Source organism: Triticum dicoccoides, chromosome 6B (genome assembly GCF_002162155.2).
Source record: "Triticum dicoccoides isolate Atlit2015 ecotype Zavitan chromosome 6B, WEW_v2.0, whole genome shotgun sequence".
Taxonomy (NCBI): Eukaryota; Viridiplantae; Streptophyta; class Magnoliopsida; order Poales; family Poaceae; genus Triticum; species Triticum dicoccoides.
Genome location: NC_041391.1, coordinates 199,474,375 through 199,490,887, shown reverse-complemented (window position 1 = coordinate 199,490,887; position 16,513 = coordinate 199,474,375). Strand labels below are relative to the sequence as shown.

General features: G+C 45.9%; 1 protein-coding gene across 4 annotated transcripts; it reads left to right on the top strand.

Moving 5' to 3' along the window:
* The first annotated feature begins 12,147 nt into the window (after positions 1-12,147).
* LOC119323956 (OVARIAN TUMOR DOMAIN-containing deubiquitinating enzyme 11-like) lies at positions 12,148-16,189 on the top strand. 4 transcript variants are annotated; one of them, XM_037597670.1, is made up of 10 exons: positions 12,150-12,404; positions 13,307-13,511; positions 13,916-13,989; positions 14,068-14,122; positions 14,345-14,419; positions 14,573-14,646; positions 14,757-14,805; positions 15,449-15,533; positions 15,714-15,770; positions 15,906-16,189. In XM_037597670.1, exons 2-10 carry the CDS (start codon positions 13,350-13,352, stop codon positions 15,947-15,949), a joined length of 675 nt encoding a protein of 224 aa, XP_037453567.1. In that variant the 5' UTR covers positions 12,150-12,404; positions 13,307-13,349; the 3' UTR covers positions 15,950-16,189. The 4 variants fall into 4 exon arrangements, with proteins under 4 accessions (XP_037453569.1, XP_037453567.1, XP_037453566.1 ...); XM_037597669.1 differs by having other exon boundaries at positions 12,151-12,408; XM_037597671.1 differs by having other exon boundaries at positions 12,402-12,524.
* The last annotated feature ends 324 nt before the right edge of the window (positions 16,190-16,513 follow it).

Genomic DNA, 16,513 nt, shown 5'->3' with positions numbered 1-16,513 from the left:
ATTCTCGGTCTGACCGATTCCTCCTTTTCGGTCCTACCGAGATCATTAAGTTGATCTAAGATTTCAATCTCGGTGCAACCGATTTGAACTTTTCGGTCACACCGATTTGCTGTAACTGTACACAGTTATGCATCTTGGTGCCACCGAGTTGTTCCACTCGGTCACACCGACAGGGTCGGGCTATATATAGTCATGGGCAAAATTTTGGAAATTTCTCCGAACCCCTTCGCCCGCGCAATAGCTCACTCTGCCATCGAAGGTCTCCGGATCGTCTCCTCGTCGCCAGCCGCCTCCAGTAGCTGGTCTCCGCTGTCGTCAACGGATTTCGCCCCCGCCGTTGCCGCCGTAGCGAGTTCATCGCCAAGCTAGGGTATGGACTCGATCACTGTGCTATCCTCGTCTGATTCCTAGCACATTGTGTTCTTATTGATTCTTGCCACGATTGAAACACTCCTATCTAGTCAATGTAGTCCGTAGATTAGATGAGATTCAAAACTTTAGGGTTAGGTTTCCGCCGAAACCATCTCGGACCCACCAAGTTGAAAAACTCGGTCCCACCGATTTGGCTTATGCCATTGCACTAGTGACTCTCGGTCTGACCGAGAATTGCTAATCGGTGAGACCGATTTTAGGACTTTGTGAAACCCTAGCAGTCTCGGTGCCACCGAACTGTGACTCGGTCCAACCGAGATCATCAGTTTAGGTTCCAAAAACTGCTTCGGTATCACCAAGCTTGAAAATCGGTTGATCCGAAATGCTTTCTGTGGAAAACTAAAACTGAACTTTTGAATCATTCTTTTGCAAAAATCTCTGCATTTTGTGATGCTCATCCACTCTATCTCATCTATAACTCTTCACAGGGTCAGCAGTCAGTGTTTGCAGCATGTCAGACCAGAGTGACAGCCAGAACAGGTCAGAAGAGCAGATTGACATGAGCAAGGGCACTAGTCCCTCAAGTTCTACATATGAAGGGAGCAGAAGCACTCCTAGCAACCTGCCCAAGGCTGCTACCAGGCAAAGGAGGAAGAGAACCTCAGACTCAGAGGATGAGGACTATGTGGCAGCTGAAGATGAGGCTACTTCCAAGAAAGTAGTGCTCAAAAAGGAATATGGCTCAGCAAAGAATACAAAGCCTGGACTGAACAAGAAAGTTCCTGCCAAGAGGACACCAATGCCCAAGGTCAGAAGGTCCAGTCAAGTGCCAGAACAGACTGAACCCAAAGAGGCACCTGCTAAGAAAGTCACATCTTCCAAACCCAAGAAAGTCCCCACTGGAGAAACAATGAAGTTTACCATTGAATCAGAGGATGAAGGTGCTCAGGAGAAGAAGAAGAAGAGAGCAAGAACCACAACTGCCCAGGTTCTTGGAAAGCCCTCTATGAGAAGAGATTCTGAAGAGGAAGAAGAGGTTGCTGCACTAGCACCTAAGGCACCAAAGCTTATGGGTGATGCTATAAGATCAGGGGCTGCAACATCTAAGCCCAAGGAAGCACCCAAAGCTGCACCCAAGGCCAAGCTTGCACCTAAGAGGAATACCAGGAGTATTCCATCTACTGAGAAGAACAAGGCCCCAATGCCAAATGTTGCTGATGAAGACGATGAAGAAGGACAGGTCCTAAGGAAGCTCAAGCCCAAGATACCAGACCACAATGATGCCCATCCTGTGGCTGAGGACATGAGGATCAGGAAAGACTCAGGGTTGAGAATATGGAGAATGGAAGATCCATATGCTTGAAGGAGAAGAACTGATGTTGATTACAGGTTCCATACAAAGGAACAGCATGACTTCTATGAGACAATCTTGTTGGACAAGAAGCCCATAGTTTGTGATATGAGGTGGGTCGACTGGACCTACATCAAGGAAAATGAAGAGCACCATCCTGGAGTGCAAGACAGCTTTGTTGCTTGTGGAGTTGCTGATTTTGTTGGGCAAAAGCTCACTCACTGGAATGATGAACTTATCATGCAATTCTACTCCACAACACATTTTTATCCAGATGGAAGGATTGTATGGATGTCTGAAGGTACAAGGTACCAGTCCACTGTTGAAGAATGGGCAAGTCTGATCAATGCCCCAAAGGAAAATGAGGATGACCTGGACATTTATGCCAAGAAGAAGATGGACCACAATTCCATGGCACACATGTACAAGGAGATCCCAGACAAGGCTGTTGAGACACACAAGTTTGGATCAGTCCACTTTCTGCTGTCAGGGCTGCCAACTATTAATTGCATTCTGAGGCACACTCGGTTGCCCAAGTCTGGTGACCATAACATGATCAGAGGGCATGCCATCAACATGTTCCATGTGTTTGATGTGCCACAGAAGTTCAAAGTCATGAGCCTTATGATTGAAACCATTAAGAGGACTGCAGCAGATCAGAAGAGGAGCTGTGGATATGCCCCTCAGATTTAGGAGCTGATAAACTCAAAGATGGGCACAGGGAAATATAAATTGGATAAGGAACATTTTCCACTTTATCCAGACTTTGAGGACAATGAAGTTGTCATGAATGAGAATGATCCATCATCAGTTCAAGCTCAAGAGAAGAAAGAGAAGGCAAAGAAGGAGAAGGCTGCCAGGATGCCAACTCAAGAGGAGGCATCTGAGTATTTCTTGAAGAACAAGCAGGAGCAGCTTGGTTACTTAATAGCATCAACACTGAGGATTGAGAAGGGACTGGCCACCCTCACTCAGAATCAGGAGGGCCTGGAAAGAATCATGGAACTCAAATTCCATGACCTTGATGTCAAAGTAACTGAGATTCAGTCAGTTGTGGAGCAGCTGCAGGATGACATGCAGGAGAGGCAGGGCAATACTACCACAAATGTGTTTGCCAGAGTGCCTAGAGCCCAGAGGTCAGTTGTAGTGCCTGTGACAGCCACTAGAGCAACATCATCTGCACCAGCTACAGCCCCTACTGTTCCAGTGCAACCAACTCCAGCATCAACTCCAGCACCCTCTACTTCAACAGAAGCCTTCGTTCTCGGAGTTATCCGGACACCACCACCTGAAGATCAAGCCTGAGAGACGATCTAGCACTATGCATTTTCTATGAACTTTTTGGTAACTTGTTGCCAAAGGGGGAGAAAAATGTATAGATCACAGGCTTCGAGAGAGAGAGTGTTGCTTTTGTTCTCTCTTGCTTTATTTGGTGGTTAAACTTGTTTGCTTTTGATTGCTTGAGATACTATGCTTGTGAGACATTGATGATCATGTGTTTGATCATAAGCTACACTTATGCACGTTTGATGATATTATCCTATCTATTCTATGTGGTCACTCACTTTGCTTGGTGATGAGTGCATGTATTCAATTTTTATTATTTTGAGCGCTCCACCAAGATGTATGTGACATGGAAGAGTAACCCATGAGCCTAATTCATTGTGCATTTGCAGTCCAAAGCAAATTTTAAACCACGCACAAATTTAGGGGGAGCTCTTGCTTATCACATACTTCTCAAAGCGACGATGTTATTCAATCTTATTATCATTTGTCGAAGCTTTGATCTATATGTTGTCATCAATTACCAAAAAGAGGGAGATTGAAAGTGCAACTATCCCTAGGTGGTTTTGGTAATTCATAACAACATATAGCTCATTGAGCTAATGCTATTCCAAGACTATTATTTCAGGAAAGCTCAATGAATGGCATGGCATGGATGATGAAAGTGGATCCCTCAAAATACTAAGGACAAAGGATTGGCTCAAGCTCAAAAGCTCAAGACTCTTCATTTTATATTTTAGTGATCCAAGATCACATTGAGTCTATAGGAAAAGCCAATACTATCAAGGAGGGATGAGGTGTTGCTTAATGAGCCTCTTGCTTCATGTGCTTAGTGATATGCTCCAAAACCCTCAGCTACTTCCCCACATCCACAAATGACCTAAACCTAAAGCCAAAATCGGTCACACCGATTCTTCCTATCCGGCGCCACCGATTCCAAAAGTCATAGCCACTGCCACAAACCCTAAGCAAATCGGTCGTACCGATAGGGATCTCGGTCTCACCGAGATGGGATTGTGATCTCTCTGTTTCCCTTCGTAATGTTTCGGTCTAACCAAAGTGAGCGATCAGTCCCACCGAGATTGCAATGTAAACTCTTTGTTTCCCTTTTGTAACATTTTGGTCTCACCGAAAAGAGCAAATCGGTCCCACCGAGTTTACCTGACCAACTCTCTGGAAAGCTTATTACCAAAATCGGTCTTACCGAGTTTGAGTAATCGGTCTTACCGAGATTACGTTATGCCCTAACCCTAACCGAATCGGTCTCACCGAGTTGCATGTCAGTCCCACCGAAAATCACTAATGATCACTAGGTTTACTAAATCGGTCCGACCGAGTCTGTTGAATCGGTCCCACCGAGTTTGGTAAATTGTGTGTAACGGTTAGATTTTGTGTGGAGGCTATATATACCCCTCCACCTCCTCTACATTCGTGGAGAGAGCCATCAGAACAAACCTACACTTCCAACTTACCATTTCTGAAAGAGAACCACCTACTCATGTGTTGAGGCCAAGATATTCCATTCCTACCATATGAATCTTGATCTCTAGCCTTCCCCAAGTTGCTTTCCACTCAAATCTTCTTTCCACCAGATCCAAAACCTATGAGAGAGAGTTGAGTGTTGGGGAGACTATCATTTAAAGCACAAGAGCAAGGAGTTCATCATCAACGCACAATTTGTTACTTCTTGGAGAGTGGTGTCTCCTAGATTGGCTAGGTGTCACTTGGGAGCCTCCGACAAGATTGTGGAGTTGAACCAAGGAGTTTGTAAGGGCAAGGAGATCGCCTACTTCGTGAAGATCTACCGCTAGTGAGGCAAGTCCTTCGTGGGCGACGGCCATGGTGGGATAGACAAGGTTGCTTCTTCATGGACCCTTCGTGGGTGGAGCCCTCCGTGGACTCGCGCAACCGTTACCCATCGTGGGTTGAAGTCTCCATCAACGTGGATGTACGATAGCACCACATATCGGAACCACGCCAAAAACATCCGTGTCTCCAATTGCGTTTGAATCCTCCAAACCCTTCCCTTTACTTTCTTGCAAGTTGCATGCTTTAATTTCCGCTGCCTATATACTCTTTGCATGCTTGCTTGAATAGTGTGATGATTGCTTGACTTGTCCTAAATAGCTAAAATCTGCCAAACTCTAAAATTGGGAAAAGGTTAAGTTTTTAATTGGTCAAGTAGTCTAATCACCGCCCCTCTAGACATACTTCAAGGTCCTACAAGATGAACTTTCTTTTGCCATGTTATTTTGAGAAGACATGATTACTTTGATTAGTATGCTTGAAGTGTTACTATTTGTTTTATCAATATGAACTTTTATTTTGAATCATTTGGATCTGAACATTCATGCCACAATAAAAAAAATTACATTGAGAATTATGCTAGGTAGCATTCCACATCAAAAATTCTGTTTTTATCATTTACTTACTCGAAGACGAGCACGAATTAAGCTTGGGGATGCTTGATACATCTCCAACGTATCTATAATTTTTTATTGTTCCATGCTATTATATTATCCCTTTTGGATGTTTATGGGCTTTATTTTACAAATTTATATCATTTTTGGGACTAACCTACTAACCGGAGGCCCAGCCCGTATTGCTGGTTTTTTGTTGCCTATTTCAGTATTTTGAAGAAAAGGAATATCAAACGGAGTCCAAACGGAATGAAACCTTTGGGAGCGTGATTTTTGGAACGAACATGATCTAGAGGACTTGGAGTGCAAGTCAAGAAGCAGCCGAGGCGGCCACGAGAGGGTAGGGCGCCCCCCCTATAGGGCGCGCCCCTGTCTCGTGGGCCCCTCGGGCGTCCACCAACGTACTTCTTCCTCCTATATAAGCCTACGTACCCCGAAAACATCCAGGGAGCCAACGAAACACAATTTCCACCGTCGTAACCTTCTGTATCCGCGAGATCCCATCTTGGAGCCTTCGTCGGCGCTCCGCCGGAGGGGGAATCGACCACGGAGGGCTTCCACATCAACACCATAGCCCCTCCGATGAGTTGTGAGTAGTTTACCACAGACCTACGGGTCCATAGTTATTAGCTAGATGGCTTCTTCTCTCTTTTTGGATCTCAATACAATGTTCTCCCCCTCTCTTGTGGAGATCTATTCGATGTAAACTCTTTTTGCGGTGTGTTTGTCGAGATCCGATGAATTGTGGGTTTATGATCAAGTTTATCTATGAATAATATTTGAATCTTCTCTGAATTCTTTTATGTATGATTGAGTTATCTTTGCAAGTCTCTTCGAATTATCATTTTGGTTTGACCTACTAGATTGATCTTTCTTGCCATGGGAGAAGTGCTTAGCTTTGGGTTCAATCTTGCGGTGTCCTTACCCAGTGACAGAAAGGGTTGCAAGGCACGTATTGTATTGCTGCCATCGAGGATAAAAAGATGGGGTTTATATCATATTGCATGAGTTTATCCCTCTACATCATGTCATCTTGCTTAATGTGTTACTTTGTTCTTTGTGAACTTAATACTCTAGATGCAGGCAGGAGTCGGTCGATGTGTGGAGTAATGGTAGTAGATGCAGGCAGGAGTCGGTCTACTTGTTGCGGACGTGATGCCTATATACATGATCATGCCTAGATAATCTCATAATTATTCGCTTTTCTATCAATTGCTCGACAGTAACTTGTTCACCCACCGTAATACTTATGCTACCTTGAGAGAAGCCACTAGTGAAACCTATGGCCCCCGGGTCTATCTGTTATCATATTTGCTTCCAATCTACTTTTATTTGCATCTTTACTTTTTGCATCTATATTATAAAATACCAAAAATATATTTATCTTATCGTACTATCTCAATTAGATCTCACTTTCGCAAGTAGCCGTGAAGGGATTGACAACCCCTTTATTGCGTTGGTTGCGAGTTCTTTGTTTGTTTGTGTAGGTGCGTGGGACTTTTGAGGAGCCTCCTACTGGATTGATACCTTGGTTCTCAAAAACTGAGAGAAATACTTACGCTACTATTGCTGCATCACCCTTTCCTCTTCAAGGAAAACCAATGCAAGCTCAAGATGTAGCACCGGCCTCAGAAGATCAACACGTCGCAGCCCCACCTAGGCACAACAGAGAGGTCAGCACGCCGGTCTAAATCCTATGCGCGCATGGGTATGGGCCCATCGCCCATTGCACACCTGCATGTTGCGAACGCGGCCAGTGAGCAGACCTAGCAACCTCCATTACAAAGGAAGTTGCATTACGCAGTCCAACCCGACGCCCGCCGCTCAGTCGCTGACGTCAAAAAGGCTTCGGCTGATACCACGACGTCGTGTGCCCATAATTGTTCCCGCGTAGTTGGCTAGTGCGCATAGGCCAGTGGCCAGACTCAAATCAAATACCAAGATCTCGTTAAGCATGTTATTATGAAGTAACTGCGAACGCCGACCAGGGCCAGGCCCACCCCTCGCCTAGGTGGTCTCAACCTGCCCTGTCACTCCACCCCAAAGTAACAGTCGGGGGCCGTCGGGAACCCATGCCCACCTCTACCGAGATGGAGCCACCTGTCCTTCCAGCCCCCACATCAGAATCACTTGCGCGTACTCAACGAGCCGACCTGGCTTTAGTCACCATCTGAATAGTATGTATGTATAGTATATACCCGTGATCACGGCCCGATAGTATAGCATGGCAGACGGACAAGAATGTAGGGCCACAGATGATAAACTAGCATCCTATACTAAGCATTTAGGATTGCAGGTAAGGTATCAACAACTGTAGCAACAATGATAGGCTATGCAACAGAATAGGATTAACCGAAACGGTAACATGCTACACTACTCTACTGCAAGCAGTAGAGGGAAGAATAAGCGATATCTGGTGATCAAGGGGGGCTTGCCTGGTTGCTCTGGCAAGAAGGAGGGGTCGTCAACTCCGTAGTCGAACAGGCAGCAGCAGCGTCAGTCTCGTAGTCTACCGGAGAGAAGAGGAGGAAGAAACAATAAATACAATGCAAACATAAGCATGATGATGCAAGACATGACAATGAGCGGTGCTAGGTGTGCCCTAACGCGGCAGTAGGTGGTACCGACGAAGGGGGAAAACATCCGGGAAAGTATCCCCGGTGTTTCGCGTTTTCGGACAAATGAACCGTAGGTGAAATGTTGCAGGTTCGTCATGCTAGGGACGTGTGGCTGACGAACGGGCCGCGTATCCGGATTCGTCTCGTCGATCTGAGCAACTTTCATGTACAAAGTATTTTCATCCAAGCTACGGATTATTTTATATTAATTTTCAAAATTTTAAATCACTTTTGGAATTATCAGATTAATTTAATTCGAAAACGTTTATTGCGTCATCATGACGTCAGCATGATATCAGTAGCCAACGCTGACCGTTGGCTGGTCAAACTGACGTGCGGGTCCCTCGGTCATTGACTATTATCCTAATTAACATATTTAATTAGTCTAATTAGTTGGTTAGCTTAATTAGGTTTAATTATTTTAATTAAACCAAGTTCATTAAGTTAATTAATTCACTATTTTTTATTTATTTATAATTTCTTTCTAAAACTTTTTTTTGTTTTTCAGGGCGTGGGGCCCGTAGGTCATAGGCCAGGGGAGGTTAACAAGCGCTGGGCATGCTGGTTTCGGGCGCTGCGGGCGTGGGGCATCGCCAGAACAGCGAGCGGTGCGGGACTGGCCCCGGACACGGGCGCGTGGCCAGGCGGGAGGTGGCGGCGACTGCAGGCGAGCGAGCGCGAGCGGGGACGAGGCCCGGGCACGGCCGTGCGACGAGGCGGGGAGCGGGACGGCGCTAGCGAGCGCAACATAGGAGGCAGGGCGGACGCGGCGGCCGACAGCGATGGCCAAGGGCGCGGCCACGAGGCGCGGGATGGCGAGCAGCAGAGCTCGACAGCGGGCGCGTGGGGTGCGGGATGGCGAGCAGCGGGGCTCGGGAGCGGGCGCGCGGGGCCTGGCGGCTGCAGCGGCAGTATAGCGACGGCGGGCAGCAAGAAGCAGCAGCGGGCAACAACGACTGCGGGCGTGAGGAGCGGCGGTCGGAGGCGGCAGCTATCGTAGCAAGCAGCAGCAGCACGGGGTGCGGGCACGCGCATGCTTCGGCGCGGCTAGGAGCATGGGGAAGAGAAGGAGAGGCCGGGGCCTCACCGGTGGTCGTGGGAAAAGGGCAGCGGGGCTCGGGGAGGAAGACGGGGACGACAACATTGACGGAGACGGTGAGGCAGTCTGGCGGGGAGGCGTGGTTGAGGTGGCATTCCAGGCGACGGCAACGTGCAACGACGGCGGGGTGGTCCGTCAATGGGGAGGCCTTCGGGCGGCGGCGGACGAGGCGTCATGCCCTGATCCAGATCGGGCAGAAGGGGGCGAGGAGCGAGGGGAGTGGGTGTTTCGTCGCCGATCCAGATCGGATCGGGAGGGAGAGAGGGAGTGGCGACGTGAGGGGGAGTGGGAGCGAGTGGGTTAGGGTTTCGGTTGGGCCAAGTAGGCCGATTGGGTGGGATGGGCCGAGGCCCATGGGGAGCTGGGGGGGGGGGGTTCTTTTGTTTTGTTTTGTTTTCACCTTTTATTTTACCTTTTCTGTTTTAGTTTTGTTTCCTATTATTTTAGTTTTAGTAAAATATACACTTAGTATCTAAATTAGTATTTCAGCTTAGTCCATAGTCACAAAAGGTCTAGTCCTCAAATAAATTAGTTTGAAATTTTATTAATTACAAAAGGAATTTAAATAATTGTTTTTGCTACTGTTTTATTCATCTTATAGTATTTAAACATTTTATATAGGTGTGGTTTCTTCACCATAATCATCTATGATTTATTTGCTACAATTTGAACATTTTAGATTTGACAATTGAAAACTTTTATTGTTTGTCTTTAATTCAAATTTGAATCTGGATTGGTTCTGAACTAACATGAGATTAGCAACGGTAATCGTGGTGACGTGGCATCATTACCAGAGGGTTACTGTAGCTTGATTACCCGGGCGTCACAGTGAGGCGTCCCAGGCCGCACCCTCGAGGCCGGCAACACGCCGCGCCTGGAGTTCCCGCCCCCTCCTTCTCTCGCCGCCGCGACAACTCCTGGACGCCCCGGCGAATGGAGACGGCGACATCGTCGTCGTCGGGCACTGGCTCTCTGTCCTCCGGCTCGCCGGCGCTTCGCCCCGTCAAACCGAAGCCGCAGGAGACGCCACTGGGGCGCCGCACCCACGGCGGCGCCCTTGTCATCAACGAGGGCGGCCACTCCTCTCCTTCCTACCGCCTCGTCCGGCCGAAGACCGAGCCCAGTTTGCTCCCCGTGAAGAAGGAGCACGAGGCCATGGGCCGCCGCCGACAAGATCGCCCTCAAGTGGGCGAAGGCGGACTACGCCCGCGGGCAGATGGAGCACCAGCGCCGGGCCTTCGAAGAGATCGCCGCTCGGCGCCGGGGACGCGAGGAGGGCGGCGTGGTCGTCCTCGACGGCGACGACGAGGATGTGCCCGGGCCGTTCAACCCCCCGTGCATGGGCGACGTTGGTCAGGGGTGCAGCAGGGACGGCGGTGGTACCCAGCACGGCGTCGACAATGACGGCGGCGCCGACGACGACGACTACACCCGATTCTACAGGCTCCTCGTCATGTAGAAGGTGGGCGGGCGGCGACGGCTGGGCGTAGTCGTTTTTAGTTTGTGTTTTTTAAGTTTTTTCGTACAAATATCAATGAAATCGCCTAGTTTGAACGAAATTGTGTCAGTGTTTGGTCGGTTTTGTGTTTCAAAAAATGGCGTCTGGGACCGACCTGGGTGCAGCGGTTGAGAACCCAATCGCCCCCATGCCGAAATTATTGCCGGTTCGCCCTCAGGCGGTGCTATCTCAAGCCCCTGGGGGGCGAACGGCTGGAGATGCTCTAAGCATGTTCTTCTTGGACTGAAACTGTTGAACATGTGGAAAGAAACCCTATGGACTTCACTGAGATCTGCTCTTTTGAAATTGGTATCCTCTCCTGCAAGCATACCACTGTTTCTTTTGACTAGTCGTTATTTGACTTTGGAGAAGGTTGAATAGTTGTTTTCCTTCTGAATCTCATTGCGAAACTACCATCAGATCTAGACATGTAGTAGCTCTGTGGTACTACTTGCTAGAATATGGGCTGCAAGCTGCGGCATGACTGCATGTTGCCGTCCATCACATGGACTACACATGATGCGGACAAGAGTACAAATGCGTACACGGCCGTGTGGGTGGAAGCATTGCAGGCGCTAAAACTATGATGGACCATGCCACTTCACTCTACGGTTTTCCAACCATGGTTGTTGAATGGTTTTACTCCATCCGGTCCTGTTTAGTCTGTAATACAAGTTTTATCCAAAGTCAAGGTATCTCTACTTTGACCAGACTTGTAGGAAAAAGTATCAACAATCACAATGTTAAATCAATATTGTTAGATTCATTATGGAATGTAGTTTCATAGTATACATATTTGGTATTGTAGACGTTGATACTTTTTTCATATAAATTTAGTCCAGCTTTACAAAGTTTGACTTAATAAATCTAATACGCGGAGTAAAAAGGACCGGAGGGAGTACAAGCCATATGGAGTATATCACACTACTAACAAACTTGTTGAGACACATAAGTAAAAAACAAAAAATAAATAAAACAAACTTGTTGAGACTCTTTATTTTCTTTGAGAGAAAAACACACGGAAGGCGGCTGCCGCTACGTTTTTCCTTCAAAAGAATAAGAATCCAAATTCGATTTCCTTTCAGAGAAATAAGAATCTAAATCCGCGTCCGTGGTATTCGAACGCTGTTATTGGATGTTATAGTGTGTTACATCAAGTATCCGACCAACGAGAACGGGGCGGACTCTTGAAATATACGATACCGTTCTGAATTTTACATCGTATCAAACCACAAATGCAGATGTTTTGATCGTCCGATTTAACATTTTATGCATCCCAACAAAAATATATAATAATATTAATACATTTAAAAACGATAGCGAGACGACTTCGATATTAATATAAAAACTCGAGTCTTCATTATGCGTTATGACATGACGTTGTGCCTGCTGGTATATCTGTACTGTACCGGCGTTTCCGAAGAAACAAACAGTTTTGCAAGACTGTAGAATTGTCCCGACAATTGCTCTGCCTCGCCATCCACGACCAAAAATGACAAAAACGCCCCTTCCCTCCTCGAGCTCGAGCACTCGCTGTTCCCTTCTTTCTTGCTCCTCTTCCCCTCCCCGGCGGTTGGCTTCCCTCAAATCCTCACGCCACCACCATCCAGCTCTCTCTCTCCGGCGAACACGCCACCGCGCCCTCCCACCACCGAAACACGCCGATTTCCCCCCTCGTAGCCGTCGGCCGGTCCTCCTCTTCCCCTCTAGCTACTCGACTGGCGTCGCGCCGAGATCCACCGGGGTCAGACCGGTTCCCGCTGTCGGTAACCAACCCCCACCTGCTTCTGTTCTTGTTCCCACTAGTAGTTTCCTTCCGGCACGTTGCCACGGGCAATCTGAAACCACAGTCCGTTCTGCTCTCCCAGGGACGGATGCTCCGGTTCGTCCATTCTGCTGCGAATTTGGTTGCTGCGTGCTGCGAATGGGATTTAGTGGGGTGCTAGCAGTAGATTGTGATGTGAACACGTACTCTGTGTTAGCTCTCAGTTTTTGCCAGGATTTCATGCTTCTGAAAATGTTCGCTGCCTGCTTAATCTCCGAGATCTCTGTTCTTCATGGAATGGGCACCTAGGAGCTGTATGCATGTTTTGTTTCTTAGAAAATGGTATGTGTGTGTATTTGAACTGTATGTATGTATGTTTCAATCTTGCGTACTTGGAGTCCTAGTAGCACTTCATTTTCCAAATAAATTTGGGGCTAAACCTGTTTGGGCTGCACGCTGAATACGATTTAGTGGAGTGCTACTAGTAGACTGATGCGAACATCTACTGTTTGGTCTGCCCCTGTTTGTGCTGCACGCCGAACAGGATTTAGTTGAGTGCTAGTAGTAGATTGTGATTGTGAACACCTACTCTCTATTGGCTGTCAGTTTTGCGAGGATCGTGCTCTTGGAGATCATCACTATGTGCTTGGCACCTCAGATCTCTGTTCTTCATGAAATGGGAACCTATGAACTGTATGTACGCTACGCTTTAATCGTGATGTGTATTGTGTAGTGCTAACATAGAAGCCATTGGATGTGTCTTGGTCGTCCATGAGCTTGTTTTGCTACTCCTCACCATTTTTTAAATGGTTGTGCTTGTTGTCCATGTCGATGTGCAGATGCGAGCTCTTCACTGTTTGAATCGCTTATAACCAAACTCTGCTTTCATTTCGGTGCAGCTTACAGTGAACCCTGTATTCTCAATGTTCTCTCTGAGATAGCATGTCTGAACAACAGGACCAAGTTAGTAAAAGCTCCTGCTCAAGTATTAGCACCAGTACTCAGGGGAGTGAGGATGACGGGACCGTCGGTGCACTTTTAACGGAAGCAAAGACCAACGGGCGCAGCCTTGGGAAGCGGCTGTCCCACTTAGATTCACTCCCGGTACTTATCTATCAGTTGTTGAATGTGTGTTTGTCATTGTTTTTGCTACATTCTGAATGATTCCCTCAAATTTACCTTTTGAATCTGTTCTCCGTTGACTTGTTTGCCATGAAATGAAACTTTTTTTCTTGAATACGCACGAGTGTGTGTACTATATATCCATGAAATGAAACTTCTGTGTGTGTGTGTGGGGGGGGGGGGGCGATGCCCCCCACCCCCAGATCATTCCCTAGCTCCGCCACTGTGTAGCATTCAGTAAAAGAAATTGGTAGCAGTGGTCAGTCTAGTATAGAACAATGTTATCCGCATTATTATTATATCTAATCTAATTAGTATGCTCCAAGTTCCTTACCTTTCTAGTACTTGCCTTCATATTAAGTTACTGATGCCTTCTTTATTGGCAGCATACTCCTCGAGTTAACGGGAAAATCCCTGATTTTAGTAATGCAACCATAGACCATGAATCATTATTGGAAAGGTATAATGGTTCCATTTTATTATTGTTTTCACCATCTCTGTGTTATGTTAGGTTTGTTTACCGACTTCTTTTTGGCAGATTGGGCACTTATGGCTTAGCTGAATATCAGATAGAAGGGGATGGGAATTGCCAGGTTAGTTCGTGACATGTTTCCCAGAATAAGTATGTTGTTCTTATAAAGCCAAATATTAAGAAAATATTTCTACTACATACCTTGAACCAATCCTACATTTAGGTATTGTTAATTTTCCATATCTTCCTCCCACAAAAAATGTTATTTTAAGCTCATCTTCCATGTGGAGATTTTACCGTGTCTTCAACCTTTCCCCTTTTTTCTTGCTTGTTTTCTCTACAGTTTCGAGCTCTGGCAGATCAGATATTCCGCAATCCTGATTACCACAGACATGTGAGGAAGGCAGTAGTGAAGCAGGTAAATCATCCATCCTCTCTTTATCTGATGTATACTCTTGCCTTAGCAGAATGTGTTTATTATGTGAATACAGAGGCTGCAATCCCAGTTACATCTATCACTATCTATTTTCATGATAACCGGTTATGCTGTACTAACATCTATGTGTTTTAGCTAAAGGAATTCAGGAAACACTATGAAGGCTATGTACCATTGGACTACAAGGTTTACTTGAAGAAAATGAAAAGGTTCTATACTTCCAGACTTCCAGTCCATAGCTGATTTGAGATGCTGCCATGCTTTAAGTTCAGTTTGTTAGTCATCTTTTTACACAGCTATATTATTTATGATATTGTAGATCTGGGGAATGGGGAGATCATGTGACCTTACAAGCGGCTGCAGACCGGGTAACATAACACTTTCAAGATGGCTGTTTATTTTGTATGAGTAAAAACCTTTGGACTACATCTCGTTTTTGCATTATTTCTTGCAGCATTTAGTACCTCTAGATTGAGCTAGATATTTTCATGTTTGTAACCTTTTGAAAAATATGAATCTATTAATATATTATTTACTTATTTCTGTAGCTATAAGCCTATAATTCTTTGCTCATTGTGCTAAAATTGTTTCTATTATTATGTCTGAGTTTGGTACACTACGAAATGTGTTTTTCATCCCTATGATATTCATGCATCTGAATTGGCGAGCAACATCATGTTTTTCATACTTACTCCCTCCGTCCCATAATATAAGAGCGTTTTTGACACTACACTAGTGTTAAAAGCGCTCTTATATTATGGGACGGAGGGAGTAGTTGCTTAGTTTTTCTCCTGATGATCATGCATCACCGGTTCATGTTTCTCATGCTTCATTTTGGAGTTACATGCTCTGTTAGTCAGATGGCTCTTTCGATATTCTTCCAAGTAATATGCTTCGCGTTCTTATGTGAATGTGGCAGAAGTCCAAGCTACCAGTACCCAATTGTTTCAATGTTAGGAGGCGTCATGTACCAGTTATAATTTTCTGATACATTTCGATTTGTTAAATCAGTTTGGTGCCAAAATCTGCTTGCTGACATCGTTTAGAGACACATGCCTGATCGAGATAGTCCCCAGGGATGCCGCTCCTACAAGAGGTTAGAGTTGAGATCGTGCTTTTCCCAAAGCTGACTTATTCTGTGCCATGTCAAACTTGTGTCCCATTTATTTTGAGCCACTTTGTTGTTTTTTGTGTCAATTATTCGTTCTAAAAATATTGCCTGCTGTTAGTAGCAGCTAAATACTTGGTGCTCATCGTTCCCCGTCACCTTCTGCAGAGCTTTGGCTAAGTTTCTGGTGTGAAGTACACTACAATTCCTTGTATGCCAATGAAGGTGAGCGCTATTTTGCTCGATCGATGATACCTGCCAGTTATAGCATAATTTTGTGCTTACATTTAGAAATTCTGAACGGAGTCCCTATGTTGGTTCGTGTGACCTTGTAGTCCTCTTATAGTCCGCTCTTTGCAGATCTTCCGACTCGCAAGACCAAAAAGAAGCACTGGCTGTTCTAGGTAGGGTTCGCCGGTCGTTGGATTCACCACTCCCCCCTCATTCTTGTGCACTCGGGCCAGCGGCATCTGCATGTAACCTTATTCCATACTGCTGATGTTGTAAGCTGTAACCTGAAACGGACTCGTTGTAATCTTTTATGTAAAGTGGAATGGTGAAAATTCTTTATTTCGGGGAAGATGAGACAGAAATAGCAGATGTACAGTTTGCCTTGGTTAATCAGTAGGAGCGTATGTATTTCATGAGAAGTGGTTGACCATTCTTTGATCTCTTCTGTTGTGGGTGCTTTACTTACAGATGCTTGTGGAGAAAAAAAAACGCGGGTGCTCCTGAGAGGATGTGGTGAAAAGAAAAGAAAAACCATCTTCCGAAAGTCCAAGGTCCTTGAAAATTTATTCATGCACGCTCTTAGTCAGTTTGTGCTTCACAAGGCAGTTTCTGTATCGTAGAACATCTGAGTTCTGTAAAACAAACTATTTTCAGAATGCCTGAAGTCTTGGAAAAGGTAGACGTGCGAATTCTCTCGTGATGTTTTTAGGCTTCACATGGAACTTTGTTTTTTTGGA